The sequence below is a fragment of the Saccharomyces cerevisiae genome, chromosome XI (assembly GCF_000146045.2).
Source record: "Saccharomyces cerevisiae S288C chromosome XI, complete sequence".
NCBI lineage: Eukaryota > Fungi > Ascomycota > Saccharomycetes > Saccharomycetales > Saccharomycetaceae > Saccharomyces > Saccharomyces cerevisiae.
In genome coordinates this window covers 145,730-164,911 of record NC_001143.9, presented here as the reverse complement: position 1 = coordinate 164,911, position 19,182 = coordinate 145,730, and the positions used below count along the sequence as shown (strand labels likewise).

The following is a 19,182-nucleotide window of genomic DNA, read 5'->3' as shown; positions in this document are numbered from 1 at the left end:
GCAGTGATGCACGCGCGATGGTGCTAAGTTACATATATATATATATATATATATATATATATATATAGCCATAGTGATGTCTAAGTAACCTTTATGGTATATTTCTTAATGTGGAAAGATACTAGCGCGCGCACCCACACACAAGCTTCGTCTTTTCTTGAAGAAAAGAGGAAGCTCGCTAAATGGGATTCCACTTTCCGTTCCCTGCCAGCTGATGGAAAAAGGTTAGTGGAACGATGAAGAATAAAAAGAGAGATCCACTGAGGTGAAATTTCAGCTGACAGCGAGTTTCATGATCGTGATGAACAATGGTAACGAGTTGTGGCTGTTGCCAGGGAGGGTGGTTCTCAACTTTTAATGTATGGCCAAATCGCTACTTGGGTTTGTTATATAACAAAGAAGAAATAATGAACTGATTCTCTTCCTCCTTCTTGTCCTTTCTTAATTCTGTTGTAATTACCTTCCTTTGTAATTTTTTTTGTAATTATTCTTCTTAATAATCCAAACAAACACACATATTACAATAATGCCAAAGTTAGTTTTAGTTAGACACGGTCAATCCGAATGGAACGAAAAGAACTTATTCACCGGTTGGGTTGATGTTAAATTGTCTGCCAAGGGTCAACAAGAAGCCGCTAGAGCCGGTGAATTGTTGAAGGAAAAGAAGGTCTACCCAGACGTCTTGTACACTTCCAAGTTGTCCAGAGCTATCCAAACTGCTAACATTGCTTTGGAAAAGGCTGACAGATTATGGATTCCAGTCAACAGATCCTGGAGATTGAACGAAAGACATTACGGTGACTTACAAGGTAAGGACAAGGCTGAAACTTTGAAGAAGTTCGGTGAAGAAAAATTCAACACCTACAGAAGATCCTTCGATGTTCCACCTCCCCCAATCGACGCTTCTTCTCCATTCTCTCAAAAGGGTGATGAAAGATACAAGTACGTTGACCCAAATGTCTTGCCAGAAACTGAATCTTTGGCTTTGGTCATTGACAGATTGTTGCCATACTGGCAAGATGTCATTGCCAAGGACTTGTTGAGTGGTAAGACCGTCATGATCGCCGCTCACGGTAACTCCTTGAGAGGTTTGGTTAAGCACTTGGAAGGTATCTCTGATGCTGACATTGCTAAGTTGAACATCCCAACTGGTATTCCATTGGTCTTCGAATTGGACGAAAACTTGAAGCCATCTAAGCCATCTTACTACTTGGACCCAGAAGCTGCCGCTGCTGGTGCCGCTGCTGTTGCCAACCAAGGTAAGAAATAAGTCTGAAGAATGAATGATTTGATGATTTCTTTTTCCCTCCATTTTTCTTACTGAATATATCAATGATATAGACTTGTATAGTTTATTATTTCAAATTAAGTAGCTATATATAGTCAAGATAACGTTTGTTTGACACGATTACATTATTCGTCGACATCTTTTTTCAGCCTGTCGTGGTAGCAATTTGAGGAGTATTATTAATTGAATAGGTTCATTTTGCGCTCGCATAAACAGTTTTCGTCAGGGACAGTATGTTGGAATGAGTGGTAATTAATGGTGACATGACATGTTATAGCAATAACCTTGATGTTTACATCGTAGTTTAATGTACACCCCGCGAATTCGTTCAAGTAGGAGTGCACCAATTGCAAAGGGAAAAGCTGAATGGGCAGTTCGAATAGTACTTAAGATTAGTTAAAAGTCCATGATTGAACATTGATGTGGTAGTTACATGCATGATGAATATGCGCCATGAGAGGTTGGTGAATTTTGAGATAATTGTTGGGATTCCAATGTTGATAAAGGCTGTTATATTATGTATACAGAATATACTGGAAGTGTCTCCTCGAGGATATAGGCATCCCCAAAAAGGAATCGATATTTCTACATAATAATATCACGATTGTTCCTCATTCCATTTCATATGTTTCATTATCCTATTACATTATTGATCCTTGTATTTCAGCTTTCTCTAACTTCGATGACAGTTTCTCATACCTTATGTCATCATGTCCACATTTGACACCATATAAGATAATATACTGGTAGTATAACCACTAGTTGATGACGATAGTTGATTTTTATTCCAACACGCGGACATATTAAATGTACGGTGGCTAGCAGGCCTCCTATTCACCATATTTAATCTTCATTAGTTGTACCTTTGACCATTGACAATCAACACAATAATTATGAACAAAATTTCCTGGTACAATGATTATGGTAAAGAAGAAAAAAAACGCTGCTTGCTATAACCAAATCAGAAAATATAATACTATAATAAAAATACATCAAACTACTTATCTTCAATTATTTTCCCGCATAATTAGATCATATAACTGCTGGAACATCAAACAAATATTAGCTCGCGTGGCGTAATGGCAACGCGTCTGACTTCTAATCAGAAGATTATGGGTTCGACCCCCATCGTGAGTGTTTTTTACACCAGCAGTCAAAAAGAGTTACTTTTGATATTGCATGTGTCGATGATGCAACTATGTCTTTCTCTGCGTACGGAATCTAGAGCTATGTTAAATGCTTGTTTTTAAACTATCTATCGTTCATCTAGTTATAAATTATAATTATATTACAGTTTTTCATCTATCCATTCGCGCCATTGGGAAATTTTTCTTTTATTAATACTGCCCTCAAAAGCAACTACAGATGCTTCCAAATTTGCAAATTTGAACCCGTCGGTAGACTGTAAAACGTCTAGTGTATTCTCTGCATAATCTTCTTCGTTAATTTTTCTTTCAACCTCGTTCAACGATTTTTTCCTTCTTTCAATAACCTTTTGAATTTCGCTTTCTAAAGCATCCTTGATCTTTGATGGTGGTCTTGCAGTGAACAATTCGCTTTTATTGCATGCAATTAAGATATCAATACCATTTTCGCAACTAGATTCAGTAATTGATAATATGTCTACCAAGAACTCAGCTGTTGTTGTTAATTTCTTAGGATCAACTGTTGAGTCTACCATAAATATCAACCCTTTAACAAATTTGGCTCTTGTTTTCAAATAATCTGAGAGTTTATAACGCAACTTGACATGGCCTGGGAAGTCCACTAACGTGACGCCGGAACCATCGTAATCCGCTGCTGATAACGGTTCTTGAGAAACAACAGTTGGTCTTACTGAATCTGTGGTTAGCAGCGTAAGCAAGCTCGTTTTTCCAGAATTTTGAGGACCTGCAATGATAATAGATGGTTGATAACTTTTTTGCTTGATCCCTGTCTTGGAGGATGCCTTTTGCACTGCTATTAGCGCTATGGTTGTCCCTATCACCAATAAACAGGCAATAATAAGTGTATTACTAAGCATTCTGATCCCGTGTGCTATTATGCTAATAAACAGCAGTGGTAAAGTAATAATTAATTGATCAATACAGACACTTAAAGCCTAACTATTTCTTTTCTTCTCATCTTTTTCAAGTTTAATGATGGTTCATATTTGTTTTCCATATCTCTTATTTTTTTCCGCCACTAGATGAAAAAAGTGAATGGTGAAAAATTAAGAACAGTATTGCAGCAAAACCTCTGACACTTTAGGACATAAGGTGGCCCGTCTAGTTTAGGTAAAATGATGAAAAGATGCTTCAGTATCCTACCACAAAATGTCCGGTTCAGCTCAAAGTTCACAAGTTTAAACTTACCAAAGTTAGATTTGGCGGATTTTATAGACTCAAATAAAAGAGGAATCAATGTTCTTCCGTCGTACAGAGATGAAACCGCTAGCACCACTCAAGCAACTAATTCTAAAGAGCTCAGATTACTTTCCAAAACACTTCAGGGCCAGTCGTACCGGGACCAATTAGAGTTGAATCCTGATGTAAGCAAAGCAATCAACAATAATATTATGGCTGTACATATTCCCAATAATCTTAGAAGGGTTGCTACAAATTATTACAAAGAGATTCAGGAACCAAATTCATTACATCGTCCCTGTAGAACCAAAATGGAAGTGGATGCACATATAGCGTCCATTTTTTTACAAAATTATGGTTCTATTTTCCAAAGTCTGAAAGAATTACAAAAAAGGGTAGGTCCTGATAATTTTAAACCTCAAAGAATCCTTGATGTTGGATATGGCCCAGCGACTGGTATAGTTGCCTTGAATGATATTTTAGGCCCAAATTATAGACCTGATCTAAAAGATGCCGTTATTTTAGGGAATGCGGAGATGCAAGAAAGAGCCAAAATCATTTTGAGCAGACAACTTAACGAGGTGGTCGATACTGTAGAAGAAAATGTGTCTACAGAGAAAGAGCAGGAAACAGATAGACGGAACAAAAACTTTCAAGAGGATGAACATATTGGAGAAGTGATGACAAAAAAGATAAACATTATGACTAACTTGCGGTCTTCTATTCCCGCATCTAAGGAATATGACCTCATAATATTAACGCATCAACTTCTTCATGACGGGAATCAATTTCCAATTCAGGTGGATGAAAATATTGAGCACTACTTAAATATTCTAGCGCCTGGAGGCCACATTGTTATTATTGAACGAGGCAACCCAATGGGATTCGAGATTATAGCCAGGGCAAGGCAAATTACGCTTAGACCTGAAAACTTTCCAGATGAATTCGGAAAAATACCAAGACCTTGGTCTAGGGGAGTAACAGTCAGAGGCAAAAAAGATGCTGAATTAGGAAACATTTCCAGTAATTATTTTCTGAAGGTGATTGCACCTTGTCCACATCAAAGGAAATGTCCCTTACAGGTTGGAAATCCTAACTTTTATACTCATAAAGAGGGTAAAGACTTAAAGTTCTGCAATTTTCAAAAAAGCATCAAGCGTCCCAAATTCAGTATAGAGTTAAAGAAGGGTAAACTTCTCGCTACTTCATGGGATGGTTCTCAAGGAAATGCGTCGAGGCTAAAAGGAACGGGAAGAAGAAATGGTCGTGACTATGAAATTTTAAACTACTCCTATTTAATATTCGAGAGATCACATAAGGACGAAAATACGTTGAAAGAAATTAAGAAATTACGGAATGAAAATGTGAACGGCAAATATGACATTGGATCACTGGGTGATGACACGCAAAATTCCTGGCCTAGAATTATCAATGATCCTGTCAAACGTAAAGGTCATGTTATGATGGATTTATGTGCGCCATCAGGAGAACTTGAAAAATGGACGGTTTCGCGGTCGTTTTCTAAACAAATATACCACGATGCCAGAAAGAGTAAGAAAGGTGATTTATGGGCCTCAGCGGCCAAAACACAGATTAAAGGGCTGGGAGACTTGAATGTTAAGAAGTTCCACAAGCTAGAAAAGGAGAGAATCAAGCAGTTGAAAAAGGAAGAACGTCAAAAAGCTAGAAAGGCTATGGAATCTTATAATGAATTGGAGGACTCTCTTCAATTTGATGATCATCAGTTCTCAAACTTTGAGGTAATGAAGAAATTGTCCACTTTTCACGGCAACGATTTTTTACAACATGTAAATAGAAAATAGGAAATTGTAAGTAACTGGAAATAAAGTAATAATATTAATATATTCAATACTTTAATATTCTACATACGTGAATATGATATATATATAGTACAGTTTGTTGCAGCGTTTCTAAAAAGCCAATAAAGATGACAACTGAGTGTATATTATATATGATAAAACCTACCCTGCTGGTTCCATAATTGAATCACTTTATTAATGCTCTTCTTTTGAAGTAAATTTCGTTTCATCTGTCTAGTAATGAAATTACTTTCTTCTGAAAGATGTACCCTCAGAAAGCTTTGCCTTACCACCAGTTGGGGTGCACAAAATTGTTGAGCAGGATTCGCAGGTAACTGCAGTTTGGGCGTGTGAGAAAACTGTAGTGATGTTCAAACAACCTGGGCACTTAACGTCTAGGAAGTACGATCTTGGACCTTGGACTAATGTCTTTAATTTGTGCTTTCTTGCTTCAGAAGCTGCAGTTGGGTGCAATAAATCTTGAACTAAAACCTGTTGTAGACGAATAAGAAATAAATCTAACTGTTAGTAAACTTCCTTTTTTCTCCTCATCTCGGTGCAGAATAGAAAAATAACAATAGCTTGAGTTGCTGGGAATGAAGTTCGCCATCATCAGAATTTTATATTCCCCTACAATGAACTGTAAGCTCATACGTCCATCCTGAATCTTATCCACTATATGTAGCAACCGCTTGAAATATTTCAAAAGTCTTTCTTCATAGTTCTTGCCTCTCTTGGTGCAAAATTTTCCACCACATGTATTCTTTTCTTTTTGCGACTTATCTATATGTATTGTTCTATTCACTGGTCCAGTTGCGCTGCATTTATTGGATACTAACATACCATTTTGGGATATCTATCTTTGCTTTGTTGGAAGGTGTTACGATGAAGTTGCTTGTTATCGAAATTAGACTCCGCTTATACAGAGATACCAAGTTACTGATACTTTACGAAATTTAGCCGATCCTAAAATTCTTCCCACATCGGAGGAACACAGAAATTTTTTCAAAAACAAAATATGCTGTTATGTACAGATTTATTTCCAGTGTGCACGGGTTGAAATAAATGAATACCAAAATTTTAAGCCGTACTTTTTTGTTGATTTATGTATGTTTGCAACCACTGCAAGCTAAGCCTATCAGAAGGCCAAGCTTAGAAGAAGTATTTGTCACATATAGATACTTGACTATATAAAAAGGCAAAATGGCTAGAAAAGAGATTTTTTCTTAATAGTAACCATTTTCCTTCAAATACTTGTTGACGACATCACGGTCTCTGTTAACCCACTGCGCTTTCGAAGTAATAGTGTCCAGTGATTGAGCCAAACTTTGATCGAAACCTTTCGTGGATTTAGTGGCAAAGAATTTCTTAATCTCATCTATTTTTTGCATTGATGTAAAGCCAGAGGTACCTAATGTGACGACGGAGCCTAGCATTGAAAGACCAGGAGGTAGTCTCTTTACGAGTTCGTCCCAGTTCTTTTTAACCCAATTCCACAAAGCCTCTACACCTTCTTGATGAGCTCTCATTCCTTGCATTGGAATATAAATGTCTTGGTTTAAGACAGTGCCATCAAACAAATATCCTAAGGTTCTTTCTAATAATTTAGGTTCTTTAAATCTGCCTAAAGATCTTAATGCGGCTAATTTTTCATCGTTAGAGATTGGATCTAAGTAGATTTTGTAAACTTTTTCATAGTTTTCTGCACCACCAACTCTTGCCACAGTGTTAAATACAATTGGTTTAATCAATGCTGGGATGGCTTCCTTATTACCGCTGCAATAATCAGTAAACATTTTTAGAGCAGCTTTTTCAACGTCTGCGTCCCTTGCGGCACAAGCAGCACCAAACATGGTCACTTTCAAACGTTGAGTGGAGAACGAATCAGAAGATTTGAATTCCCAACCCAAGTGGTGTGTCATACCGCTTATTAGTTGCTTCGTGAAGTTATCAAGCGCATCCTGGGTTTCCTTTGGTTCGAATAACCAAGTAGATTTCATTGAAGATATGCTGTTGATTATTTGGTCCCAGACGACAAATGACTTTTCATTATTCCATTTGGAGACTAAGTTCAAAAAATTAGTAGTTGAAGTGTAGCCAGAAGCAGATAGTGTCTTGACATCAGCAACCAGACCGACACGGTCCTCAACAGACAATAAGTCAGCTTGTTGACCCAGTTTTGCCCATCTTTCATCGGTGTAGGATGTTATATAAATTCCGGATTGTTCGCTGTTAACTTTGAAAAAGGTAGGATCTTCTAATTCAATAGTTTTGCTTCTTTCACTCAATACAACGGAACTGTCAACTCCATTTTTAGTCTTCAAAGCCAAAAATACAGGATAGATGGTTTTGTCCTCGTCGGGCTTGACATCAGCTGTGCTTAAGTAACGGTTTTGGCGAAATGTTATTTTACCGTTACCATCTTCGCTAACTGAAATGACTGGGAAACCAACTTTTTTAGTCCAGATGTTCATCACAGAACGAACGTCTTTACCGGAGGCGTCCGCTAAAGCATCCCATAGGTCTTCAGTCTTCGCATTACCGTATTTAAATTTATTCAGGTATTGGGATACACCTTTAATAAAAGTTTCTTCACCTAACCATTTCGAAATCATCCTTAATAAAGAAGCACCCTTTGAGTAAGAGATGGCATCAAAGATTTGGTTAATTTCGTCAGCTTTTTTTACAGGTACTTCGATCGGATGAGAGGACCTTAAAGAGTCAAGGCTTAATGCATGTTGTAAGGTATCAGTAACATACTGTTCCCAAACTTTCCATTCTGGTTGAAACTCATTACATGAATACCATGACATCCAAGTAGCAAAACCTTCATTTAGCCATAAGCCTTCCCACCAGTCCATAGTAACTAAGTTACCAAACCATTGGTGAGCTAATTCATGTTGAACTACCTCAGCCACTCTTTGAATACGATCTAATGTAGAGTTATCTTTGTCTAGTAGTAGATCAACCACTCTATAAGTGACTAACCCCCAATTTTCCATAGCTCCTGCAGAAAATTCGTGAACAGCAACATTGTCCATTTTAGGTAGAGGATATTGGATGCCAAAAGTTTTTTCAAAAAATGCCAAAGTCTTGGCAGTCAAATCCGCGGCAAACTGACCATGTTTTTCGTTACCTGGGGTGGCGTAAACTCTGACAGGAATACGAAAGTTCTTGGATTCAACGTACTTCAATTCAGCAACAATAAAAGCAACAAGGTAAGTTGACATTTTAGGGGTCGTATTGAACAAAGTGACCTTTTTTCCATCCTTTACGTATTCGTTCTTGACGTCCATATTGGATAGGTGTGTCAAAGATGGGTCTGAAACTAAAGTAATAGCAAAAGAGGCTTTCAAGTTAGGCTCATCAAAACATGGGAAGGCCCTTCTAGCATCAGTAGGTTCCATCTGAGTAGTAGCCATGTATTTTGTCTCACCTGTTAACTTGTCCTCATATTTGGCTCTGTAAAAGCCAGCCATATTATCATTTAAAATACCAGTAAATTTTATATCCAAAAATGCATTACCCTTGAAAGAAGACATGGTCCCTTTAGGAAACGCAAATGTGGTGACTTGTTGCTCCTCTTCAGAGATAATCTCGGAAGATGTGACATCACCGATTTTTGCAGAATGGATGTCGGTATCGACGGTGTTCAATGTTACCGTATCAATTGCAGGATTATTAATTTTTAGCTCAATTTTGACTGAGCCTTCAAATTTGAATGTTTTGAAATCAGGTTCCACGGTTAAATCGTAGTGTAAAGGAACGACATTATCAGGAAGAATTTCACGATTTGGGGTTTTACTGGTCATTTTAGTTGTCCTTCGTACTTTTGGGTACAATTAATAGAGAATGTAAGTTAGTAAGAACTCAAAGGTCGGTAACGAGCAGAGAAATAGAAAAAAATAACTGGATGTCGTAGTCTAACTGAAATATTACCTAAGCTATTGCAATCACAATTCTATCAAAGTCAATTAGTTGGGTAAATCCCTTTTTCCTGCTGCAGAAGATAAGAATATGAGGGTAACAATGAATGAGAACTCACTTTGTAATCACCAGTTGAAGAATGGTAAACAAGGCTAGTAATACATCCTGGTATTTCGGTCTCATGTTCAAAATAATCAGTGGTAATTTATATTATGTATATCTTTTCCTTGTTTCTTTGTTAAGCTTTTGTGTAAACATACTTTAGTAATTGTGACGTTTTTTGGCACTTCGCACAGGCGTGACTAGTTTCTGTGAACAGAGGGCGTCTATTCATGATCTTCACAAATCTTGGGGGAGTTAATTTACTCTGCTTCCACATTACATTGATGCGCAGTGATCTACTGACGCCTGCTGGTGGTGAGTACACATTAGATAAATACCTAGGGTGTGCAGCAATAGACCTTAAACAAGGGTGAGCTTTGCCTATTAGAGAAGAACCTCTAACTGCGCTTTTCAATAATAGCCACCGAACAATTGGCATATTATGCAACCTGTGTTTTTAAGTACCTTTTTATGTCAGATTTTTTGAACTATCCTTCGATTGTTATTTCTTGATATAACGTTTACATGATTTCTTAATTTACAACGCGGACGAATTAGATTGAAATTATTTAGCATATCTGTCTAAGAGCACATTAGATCGAAGTACCGTAGCACATCTGCCATACTATCAAATGCATCATCACGAAAAGGCGCAGTGTTGATGGATAGTAAATATGAAAAGGATCTCTTCTTAGGTGTTCCAAGCCTCGCTTCACGTGTAACATACACAGTTTAGAAGTTTACCAAACCGCGGCAAGGCGCTGTAAGGTTCAAGAGGCTTTGAATTATGCTATCTTACTATCTTGCCGCAAGTTGCTGTCAGGTGTAGTTCCTAGGCGGCTCGTTGACAAGACCCTTCTGCCCAATGACTTCTATATAAAGTATGGTTTTCTTTTTAAATACAGTAATTCCATGAAAAAAAGAGGGCCAAAAAGATCAAGCAATAAACCAACCGATATATAAAACACAGAACTGCAGATGGGTAATATTATAACGGATACGATAATTATAACCTCGGATAAGTGCGACATTGTTGATAATGATAATGTTGAAAGAATCCAGGTTTGGCTATCCAAGAATATCTTAAGGAAGTTTCAAATCAATGAAAATGAACCACTACAGTTGATTATTTTGAAAAGGTTTAAAAGAATACTGTTGATCTGCCCCAGTCATGATATATCTCAGCATGTTATGGATGCGTCTCGTGCTTTAGAAATGGAAAATTTTAACTTCAGCTACTCCTTGCAAGACGGACAAAGGAATTTAACTAAACAATACTTGAAGGTACCAGAGAGTGAAAAAATGTTCCTGATATCGCCCCCAGCATCACCACCTCCCGAATTCGATTTCAGCAAATGTGAGGATGCGCCACAAAGGCATATACAAAGTCATATACAACAGGACCAGCAGCAGCGGTTGGAAGCTAGCCAACTATTGCCTAATAATCCAGACAAAAATAACAATGGTACTTTCACGTTATTGAAATCAAAGGTGGGCGCAATTACCATTGATAGATGTCCCACGAACGATGGAAATGGACAGATGCAATTAGCGGACCACGTTAAAACCGCTTTCCCACCAAAATCTATATTCGATACTGATGACGATGATTAAGATGGCGAGGCGATTTGTTGGCTTAAGAGACTTAAATGCTTACGGGTGGTTGCTTTAAAATATAAAATATATATGACCTAAGTAAATATGGTTTTTTCTCAGGACCGGATTATTCATCGTCACTATCTACCAAGGCGCCTCTGCCTCTTTTAACTTGGCCTATCCTCTCCTCGTCCGAGTCTACCTCCTCTTCATCAGAATCTATTTCGCCATCATTTTGCGTTTTAGCATCTTGCTCTGAATCACTTTCGTAATCACTATCAGAACCTTCGTCACCATCATCTGTGTCACTTCCACGGCCAGAATTGACTTCTTCGACGGCGTCAAACCAATCACTATATACATCAACAGGCTGTGATAATGAATTTATGCGCGTTTGGAACGACTGCCCACAAATCTTGCACGATAAAGTTCCTATACTATTTTTTTTGTCCAGAGTGCATGAAACTGATTTTTCATGATTACAAAATAAACAATTGAATTTCGTATCTAATTTTTGGACCAGTCTCTTGGTAGGCTTTCTTGTTGACTTCTTTCTTTTACCCATGGCTCGTTAATTGTTTTCAGTGTTTTTTATGACATTCTTCTTCATAATTCTCCCCATCTTTATTACTATTCCTTTTCCAATTATTTGTAGATTATTGCTTTACCAAAGTTTAATCATTTTAAACGTTTTTGTTTCTTCCGTTTTCAGAATTTTTACAATTTGTCACCGAAATAGCAGTTTTTGTTTAATTTTAACGCTATGGGGTAAAAATTTTGGGCCCAATTTCAACTGAAAGAAGAGATATTTTAAATATGATAAGATAATCTTATAACTACGAATTTATTATTTTGTACGTGTCATAATAAATAAGGAAGTGCCTGAAGAGCGTTAAGTAACTTTGGAATCTTCGTTATGAAAACATTGGCTATTTGTTTCAGAAAAAAGCCGTTTAAGTACTTAAAAGAATAGTTATGTTTATATAGGTATGGTGACGAGGCTCTACATAGGACTAATAATGGTGATTTCCCGTCCAGTTTGGTTTACCCTCGTACCATCAAAAGCCTACAAATTCACAGGAAAATCGAAAAAAGATCCTTTCAAAGGTATTTTTCGTCGTGGTTTATTTCCAATGTTGTCATCTTTTTGTCTAACATCTCTCCCACCGATTTTGTCTCACTAACGCGATGATTTTGAATAGGAATGTAGTTTGAACTGTGAAATCATGACAGAATAAGCATGTTACATATAAATATTGGTTACCGTATTTCTTACGCTAGCATACTTCAAGTGTCTTTTGTACTTCTTAAGTTCTTTTGTTTTTGGATAATGATTTAATGCGACACATTGAAAAGGATAATGAATTCTTGCTGGGAACCTCGAACCAAATATTGTGACCTGGAAATGTTGTGTGCAAGACACCGTGAAATCACGCAATAAGACATATCTATACCGTGACAACTCCAAAAAATCCTAAAAACGGCAATTACGTGCAGAAGAATAACGGAAGTTCAGATAGTGGAGAGAAGAATTTATTCTTGTCCCTAAAATGCCCACCAGAGCAGCACTTCTAGTAAGCACATGCATGCTCCACCGCAAATCATCATATTGACGGTATCACACTATAAAAGAATAAAACATGTTGCAAGGCATAATTACTACCGAATTGCAAAAAATTGAACACCAACTTAGCGTGGTTCTATCAGAGAACGACATATCAATTCCTCACAATGAAAAACTAACTGACTAGAATACTTCCACTTTGGTGCCGCATTTGATGAAACAGCAAATAATACCTACACTTAAGTTGAATGAAGATTTCGTTTTCTTTGAGATAGCTCGAGGACATTCACGAAAGAAAAAATTTTAAAGAACAGTTTATAAGCTCTTTTTTAGAATCCTATTCTGTTTACTTCACTGTTCACTTACTTTCGGTCCCACATCTACAAAACATCTACAACAAGAACGTGGGCGATACAGCAAAAAATCACTTGAAATAACAGAATCAAGTTTCTTATCCGATTTCCTACTTTTGAGCTCCGGCTTATGTTGAAGATGTTACTTTTCTTTGTCTCTAAGTGATCTTTATTTTTCTGGCTCCAGTGAAATTTGGTAATAGCATAGTCACTTCAACTAAAGTCTGATAGTAATACTTGCAAATATTGCAAAACTTGGAAGAATGTTAATGAATCATTTCTTGCACCATTCTTTCAATCATCTCAATCTCCTGCTGTGATGTTTAAGTATAACATTGAAGACTATGCCCTAATTTCCAATGTTATTTAGTTTTAAGCATATCTTTGTTTCTAACAGGAAACTCAGGCCCACATCCGCAAAAAAATATGTGCCAAAAAACTTTCAACACTTCAAAGATACTTACCACTGCAGGAAAATAATCTACGTGTAACGGTTTGAAAATAAATTTGACTTCATAATTGGACATAAGTACTCCATCGCCATCCCTTTTTAAAGAAGTTTCCACAAGAATGAATGGCTAATCGCAACTAAATCTTTTCCTTGCAAACGTAACACAGTATCGACATTTTCTTACTCAATCCAACGAAGGAATAACCTATCTAAAAAATAAACGCCGTAGTTTTCAGCCCACAAGACGTCATTAAAAGATTTGTTAATTATAAAAATAGAAATATTTCTACCAGCATGATTATTCGTTACTTGAAAGTCCCCAATAAATTTCACTGTTTCCGTTAACTGTTGTAGTTATTAAACGCAGCAAACAGATTATTTTGAACAACACCGGAGAAACACGCGCAGACCCATTCGAGTTAAAAATAGTAACTCGCGATCAATCAATGCAGGAAGCACCGTAGGAATTAGTAAGAACTCGTATTTTGATTGAAAATGCCATGAAAGCAATTGACTTGCTGCAGTAAAAAGCGCTGCCACAAACTTTGTAATTTTCGACAATGACGTTCTTTTCAGATGGTTACTGTCTTTTTTTGGAAGAAACAAAAGAAGGTACTTTTATGATGTTATACTAGGCAAAAAGCCTATTTAATGTAAGTCCTAATTGTCGTTTGAGACTGGATGAAAAGGGACAAAATGGAAGGATAACTAAAGGTGACTTACCGCCAGATTAATTCGGCCTGGAATAGTTTGATATCGAAGAAAGATTCACAATTAAATGGCGACTGACACCGAGAGGTGTATTTTCCGTGCATTCGGCCAAGATTTTATCCTAAATAAACATTTTCATTTGACAGGTAAGATTGGTCGGGGCTCACACAGCCTTATTTGTTCTTCAACTTACACAGAATCGAACGAGGAAACTCACGTGGCTATCAGAAAAATACCAAACGCGTTTGGCAATAAACTATCTTGCAAGAGAACTCTTCGTGAATTGAAACTACTAAGACATTTAAGAGGGCACCCAAATATAGTGTGGCTCTTCGATACTGATATAGTATTTTACCCAAATGGGGCACTAAATGGCGTTTATTTATATGAAGAACTAATGGAATGTGACCTTTCTCAAATTATAAGGTCCGAACAACGCCTGGAAGACGCACACTTTCAAAGCTTCATATATCAGATACTGTGTGCTCTGAAATACATACATTCTGCTAATGTTTTACATTGTGACCTGAAACCAAAAAACTTACTTGTTAATAGTGATTGCCAACTAAAAATTTGTAATTTTGGGCTATCGTGTAGTTATTCAGAAAACCACAAGGTTAACGACGGCTTCATTAAGGGTTATATAACCTCGATATGGTATAAAGCACCAGAAATTTTGCTGAATTATCAAGAATGCACAAAAGCTGTCGATATTTGGTCAACAGGCTGTATCTTGGCCGAACTACTTGGTAGGAAACCAATGTTTGAAGGGAAGGATTATGTAGATCATTTGAATCATATTCTACAAATACTTGGAACACCACCTGAGGAAACATTGCAGGAAATTGCCTCTCAAAAGGTGTATAATTATATCTTTCAGTTCGGTAATATCCCGGGAAGATCGTTTGAAAGCATACTACCTGGTGCTAATCCAGAAGCGCTTGAATTGCTAAAGAAAATGCTAGAATTTGATCCTAAAAAAAGGATTACTGTAGAGGATGCACTAGAGCATCCATATTTGTCAATGTGGCATGATATAGATGAGGAATTCTCATGTCAAAAGACCTTTAGATTCGAATTCGAGCATATCGAAAGTATGGCGGAATTAGGAAACGAAGTTATAAAGGAAGTATTTGATTTCAGGAAAGTTGTTAGAAAACATCCTATTAGCGGTGATTCCCCATCATCATCACTATCTTTAGAGGATGCCATTCCTCAAGAAGTTGTACAGGTCCATCCTTCTAGGAAAGTTTTACCCAGTTATAGTCCTGAATTTTCCTATGTAAGCCAACTTCCATCACTAACTACAACCCAGCCATATCAAAACCTTATGGGAATAAGCTCTAATTCATTTCAGGGTGTTAACTAAAAGGAAAACACCTTCAAACAAGATACTAAGCATGAAAATAGTGAACTACTGAACGGACCTACTGAGCCAAATATAACAAAAATGAGCCCAGTTTCATCGTCTCCCCCAGGTCACGATATAAATGTCAATGATGGTACAAACCAAAATACAAATGAGGATGACAGCGATTTTTTCTTCGACCTAGAAAAAGAACTTGAATTATTTAGACGATAAATTTTTGTAGCAGAAAACCACAACTAATAGATGCGCACATACACTATCTATAATGAATATGTAAAATGCCTGTTCACCTTCTTAATTATTGGTATATACTTCAAATATTGCAAAAAGAGAAAGTCCTCTCGGCGGTTTTGCAGTTCCTTCCGAAAGCGGGAAAAACCAAAATGTGAGAAAGTAGGATACACCATTGCGTAGATTCGCGATGATCCGAATATAAACATGATTCCCTCGTCAGTCCTCTCTCAAGTTTTCTTTCCCGTTTTAAATAGCTTACTAATATTTTCACAAAAAAGTTGATATCATTTAAAGGTGCTTTTGGCGGGATTGAATGATGAAAAGATTACACCCCTTGAGAATTCAAGTTCATCTGAAATCTGATTACCCACTGTTTACTTTCGAGCAATTACTCTCTACAAATGGGATAAGAAGAGGCCAAACTGCGAGAATTTCTTTGAAAGATTACATAGAGTGGCAAAATTTCCCAAACATAATGAAAAGAGAAAATTTTTTTACGCAAAGGAAGCCTGTAACTACAACCGCAAAAGAAGAACCCTTTTCATTTGATAACATTCTTGACTGTGAGCCACAATTTAGCAAATGCCTTGCCAAATGGCTACTGGTTAATTACAAATTAAATGACTATCCTTATTACGATCTTAACATTGTGAATATTTACACGGATTTACCCCAAGCAATTCAGATTTGCAAAAATTTAATGTCATATCTCAAGTCTACTTTATCTGATAACATGTTCCAGAAAATAAAATATTTCATGGTACCTCTATACAAGTGTGACAAAATACCTTCGAAGCTCTTAGACGGAATACCTGGATCAGTCAGTTTGGTACAAGATTATCCGGTTTCCCCATATTTTTTACAGAAAAAATTTCACATAGAGGATCCAATCCAAATTTTGATGCTTAATGATGTTATAAAATACACAACCCACGATTTAGTAAGGTACTCTTCAGATGACAAAGGGTGGCAACAGTGCTTTGTGGATATCAATAAGAATGGACAAAAATCCAAGAGCTTTGATAGCGCCATTGACTACTCATGTGAACTTGCATTAGAACAAATGTTCAATGATCGATCCCATGTAAGTCCTGGTAAAGAACTTTATATCCCCACTAAATTAATTGAGATATTGATGACAATCAAGAATAATATTCCAGAACATAGACTTTTCATTGTAGACACCCCGCAAAGATCGAGCCCAACAATAATATCGTTATTAAAGAGTTTAATAAGCCCACGGCCGACGGGATCTAGCCAGATAGTACAGCCATATTCGGATTCAATATTTTCAGACAAACGGAGTGGAAGAATATGCTTCATGACGGACTTCTTACAGTTACAGAACATTTATAATGGTATTAACAGTTCTTCTAGTAGCTGCGAAGTCGAAGACGTTGCTGATTTTGTTGAAAAATGGATTAGCCCAAGTGAGAGAAGCACACTTTCGTCGCAGAATGGAAATAGGCCTCAACTAGAAGACATAAAAAATAGCTCTTTGGCGGTGCTACACTCCACGTGATTTCTTTTATTTCGTTGAATTAAAATGAAGACGTTTTTTACAGTAAGCGACCTTAATCTTTGTTTCTATTATCTACACTTTTACGTTTAGTATATTCATTTCATAGGCAGTAGGCATTCTTTTAAGAAAAACATAGCGCGCATATCTTCTCCTCTTTTGTTTCGCAACTCCCAAACAAGATATCAATTTCCCACCACTCTAACGAATGCGAATAGTAACCCCATATTTAAATAATACTATAAGGGTATTCGTACGAGGTAGGATTTTCAGTAGACCAAATAGCCTTCAACGACATCATAAGTACACACTGAGTCTAAGCATTGAACTTTCATATGAATATATGGGACTATAAGAGATGGGTGTGAAGAGAAAGACAAATTTGGGTTGAAGAGTTATAATTAGCCTTATGCAGGTCTCGCTCGCATATTCTTAACTCAATAGGAGCAATTTCTTCCATAAGCTTATATCCATATCCGGTCATTTTCTTCATTTGTGCCTGTAAACGCATATGATTTTTTTTTCTTAGGCACGTTCTGCGTGAAAATTTCCTGTTGCGGATGAGTAAGGTGTTCGTTCTACTTCAAAACTCCGTCGCAAATTTAAGTTTAATCTTGTAAATTGCCTAATACGTCATACGTCAATACATGATTCGCGTTCTTTTTTTTCCATCTTGCTAACGCGAACCTAAACGGTGCGACAAAAAGCCACTGGGCTTAATCGCTTAACAGAGCTACCGATTCTGCTTGATCTATTGACAATTTAACGTAGACTACGTAAAAAGTATATATGCATATATTAATCGATGCCTGCGCAATGTTGCTAACACTTTTCCACTTTATGTCGCTATCTTGCCCTCTTTAAGGAAGTTGCATCCTTTTATTTAGTATATTTTTTATATTCACAGAAGTTCAGAGAGTAAAAGTACAACATAATTACTAAATGGTGTCTTTTTCGGGAAAGGAAAGCCATGTAGCCCAAATATATTGGTTTGATAACAGTTTCACTATACTGTTTCTGCCCAACAGTATATGCCAAGTGAGCCATGGTCAACCTTAACTCCTTCTGCTACTACCTCATGCGGCGCTACTGAATTTACTTCCTTCTTCGGTATCACTGTCCAAACAATTACAACAGGATCTACCACGGTTAAGAGAGACGTTTTTTCTTAGATCGTTGACGGCCAAATTGAAATCATTGCTATCCCCACAAAAAACAGTGCATGTACTTTGATTAGTAAAAAAAATACTGAATCACGACCACTTTAATCGGAACCTACATAGATACGATTAAAGAGGGAGCCACAGCAATCACTGTTACTGACTTCTCTATTTATTCCGATAAAAAAAGCACCTCTACATTGCCGTTATCGCTTAGTATTTCTTCTGCCATCTCTTTTTTCTTTTCTTACGTTACATGTCAAGGCATTGCTGCTGTTTCTAAAAAAAAAGCTGTCGTAGCAGTGACAGCGCTTTGAAAGTAACTTTGAAGAGCGGCATTTTGACAGATAGCAAGGGCAGCATCTGTTCTACTGTTGCCAACAGACAATTCCAATTCGATGACCCTCCACCACAAGTTGGTGTTATCTATGCTCCTGGGGTTGTCTATCACACCAGAAGGGGATCTGCCCCTTAGTGGCCAAGATATCTTTTATCAATACTCGTTCAGCAGTTTTTACAATATACACGACGAAAGGATTAGAGAACAATGAAGTTAAGTCTACCTACAAGCTTTTTCCTTGGTCAGTTGCTAAACTATCTTTTGGCATTCCAGCTGAGTGCTTTTCTATACCTTAAGCGCTCCTTTGCTATCGCAGCTAGCTTCACAAATTTTTTCTCAGGGAAAGCTTCTGCAATTGCGACTAAGTTGAAAGATAAAATATAAAGTATTATAAACGATATTT

At 37.0% G+C, this 19,182-nt stretch overlaps 9 protein-coding genes and 1 non-coding gene across 10 annotated transcripts, besides 2 other annotated features; 6 read left to right on the top strand and 4 right to left on the bottom strand.

Annotated features, from left to right (window-relative positions):
• Positions 1-526: 526 nt before the first annotated feature.
• On the top strand, positions 527-1,270 carry GPM1 (phosphoglycerate mutase GPM1; the record flags this gene model as incomplete). Its single annotated transcript, NM_001179718.1, has 1 exon — positions 527-1,270. One exon carries the CDS (start codon positions 527-529, stop codon positions 1,268-1,270), a length of 744 nt encoding a protein of 247 aa, NP_012770.1.
• Positions 1,271-1,742: 472 nt separating this feature from the next.
• Positions 1,743-2,081: a long terminal repeat (Ty1 LTR).
• A 272-nt stretch (positions 2,082-2,353) lies between these two features.
• Positions 2,354-2,425, top strand: YNCK0006C. The gene has a single exon. It is a non-coding gene; the product is annotated as a tRNA-Arg (tRNA).
• Positions 2,426-2,576: 151 nt separating this feature from the next.
• On the bottom strand, positions 2,577-3,311 carry SRP102 (Signal recognition particle receptor subunit beta; the record flags this gene model as incomplete). The annotated part of the gene is made up of 1 exon (NM_001179720.1): positions 2,577-3,311. One exon carries the CDS (start codon positions 3,309-3,311, stop codon positions 2,577-2,579), a length of 735 nt encoding a protein of 244 aa, NP_012768.1.
• A 258-nt stretch (positions 3,312-3,569) lies between these two features.
• Positions 3,570-5,456, top strand: RSM22 (tRNA methyltransferase RSM22; the record flags this gene model as incomplete). The annotated part of the gene is made up of 1 exon (NM_001179721.1): positions 3,570-5,456. One exon carries the CDS (start codon positions 3,570-3,572, stop codon positions 5,454-5,456), a length of 1,887 nt encoding a protein of 628 aa, NP_012767.1.
• Positions 5,457-5,699: 243 nt separating this feature from the next.
• Positions 5,700-6,299, bottom strand: RPS27A (40S ribosomal protein eS27 RPS27A; the record flags this gene model as incomplete). The annotated part of the gene is made up of 2 exons (NM_001179722.1): positions 5,700-5,945; positions 6,297-6,299. 2 exons carry the CDS (start codon positions 6,297-6,299, stop codon positions 5,700-5,702), a joined length of 249 nt encoding a protein of 82 aa, NP_012766.1.
• A 380-nt stretch (positions 6,300-6,679) lies between these two features.
• On the bottom strand, positions 6,680-9,921 carry APE2 (metallo-aminopeptidase; the record flags this gene model as incomplete). The annotated part of the gene is made up of 2 exons (NM_001179723.2): positions 6,680-9,257; positions 9,641-9,921. 2 exons carry the CDS (start codon positions 9,919-9,921, stop codon positions 6,680-6,682), a joined length of 2,859 nt encoding a protein of 952 aa, NP_012765.3.
• A 539-nt stretch (positions 9,922-10,460) lies between these two features.
• RCN1 (Rcn1p) lies at positions 10,461-11,096 on the top strand (the record flags this gene model as incomplete). Its single annotated transcript, NM_001179725.1, has 1 exon — positions 10,461-11,096. The coding sequence occupies one exon, from the start codon at positions 10,461-10,463 to the stop codon at positions 11,094-11,096; it is 636 nt and encodes a 211-aa protein (NP_012763.1).
• A 109-nt stretch (positions 11,097-11,205) lies between these two features.
• On the bottom strand, positions 11,206-11,643 carry ELF1 (Elf1p; the record flags this gene model as incomplete). The annotated part of the gene is made up of 1 exon (NM_001179726.1): positions 11,206-11,643. One exon carries the CDS (start codon positions 11,641-11,643, stop codon positions 11,206-11,208), a length of 438 nt encoding a protein of 145 aa, NP_012762.1.
• Positions 11,644-11,776: 133 nt separating this feature from the next.
• Positions 11,777-11,892: an origin of replication (ARS1106; Autonomously Replicating Sequence).
• A 2,332-nt stretch (positions 11,893-14,224) lies between these two features.
• Positions 14,225-15,526, top strand: KDX1 (putative protein kinase KDX1; the record flags this gene model as incomplete). Its single annotated transcript, NM_001179727.1, has 1 exon — positions 14,225-15,526. The coding sequence occupies one exon, from the start codon at positions 14,225-14,227 to the stop codon at positions 15,524-15,526; it is 1,302 nt and encodes a 433-aa protein (NP_012761.1).
• A 547-nt stretch (positions 15,527-16,073) lies between these two features.
• On the top strand, positions 16,074-17,282 carry YKL162C (type II protein arginine methyltransferase; the record flags this gene model as incomplete). Its single annotated transcript, NM_001179728.1, has 1 exon — positions 16,074-17,282. One exon carries the CDS (start codon positions 16,074-16,076, stop codon positions 17,280-17,282), a length of 1,209 nt encoding a protein of 402 aa, NP_012760.1.
• Positions 17,283-19,182: the final 1,900 nt, after the last annotated feature.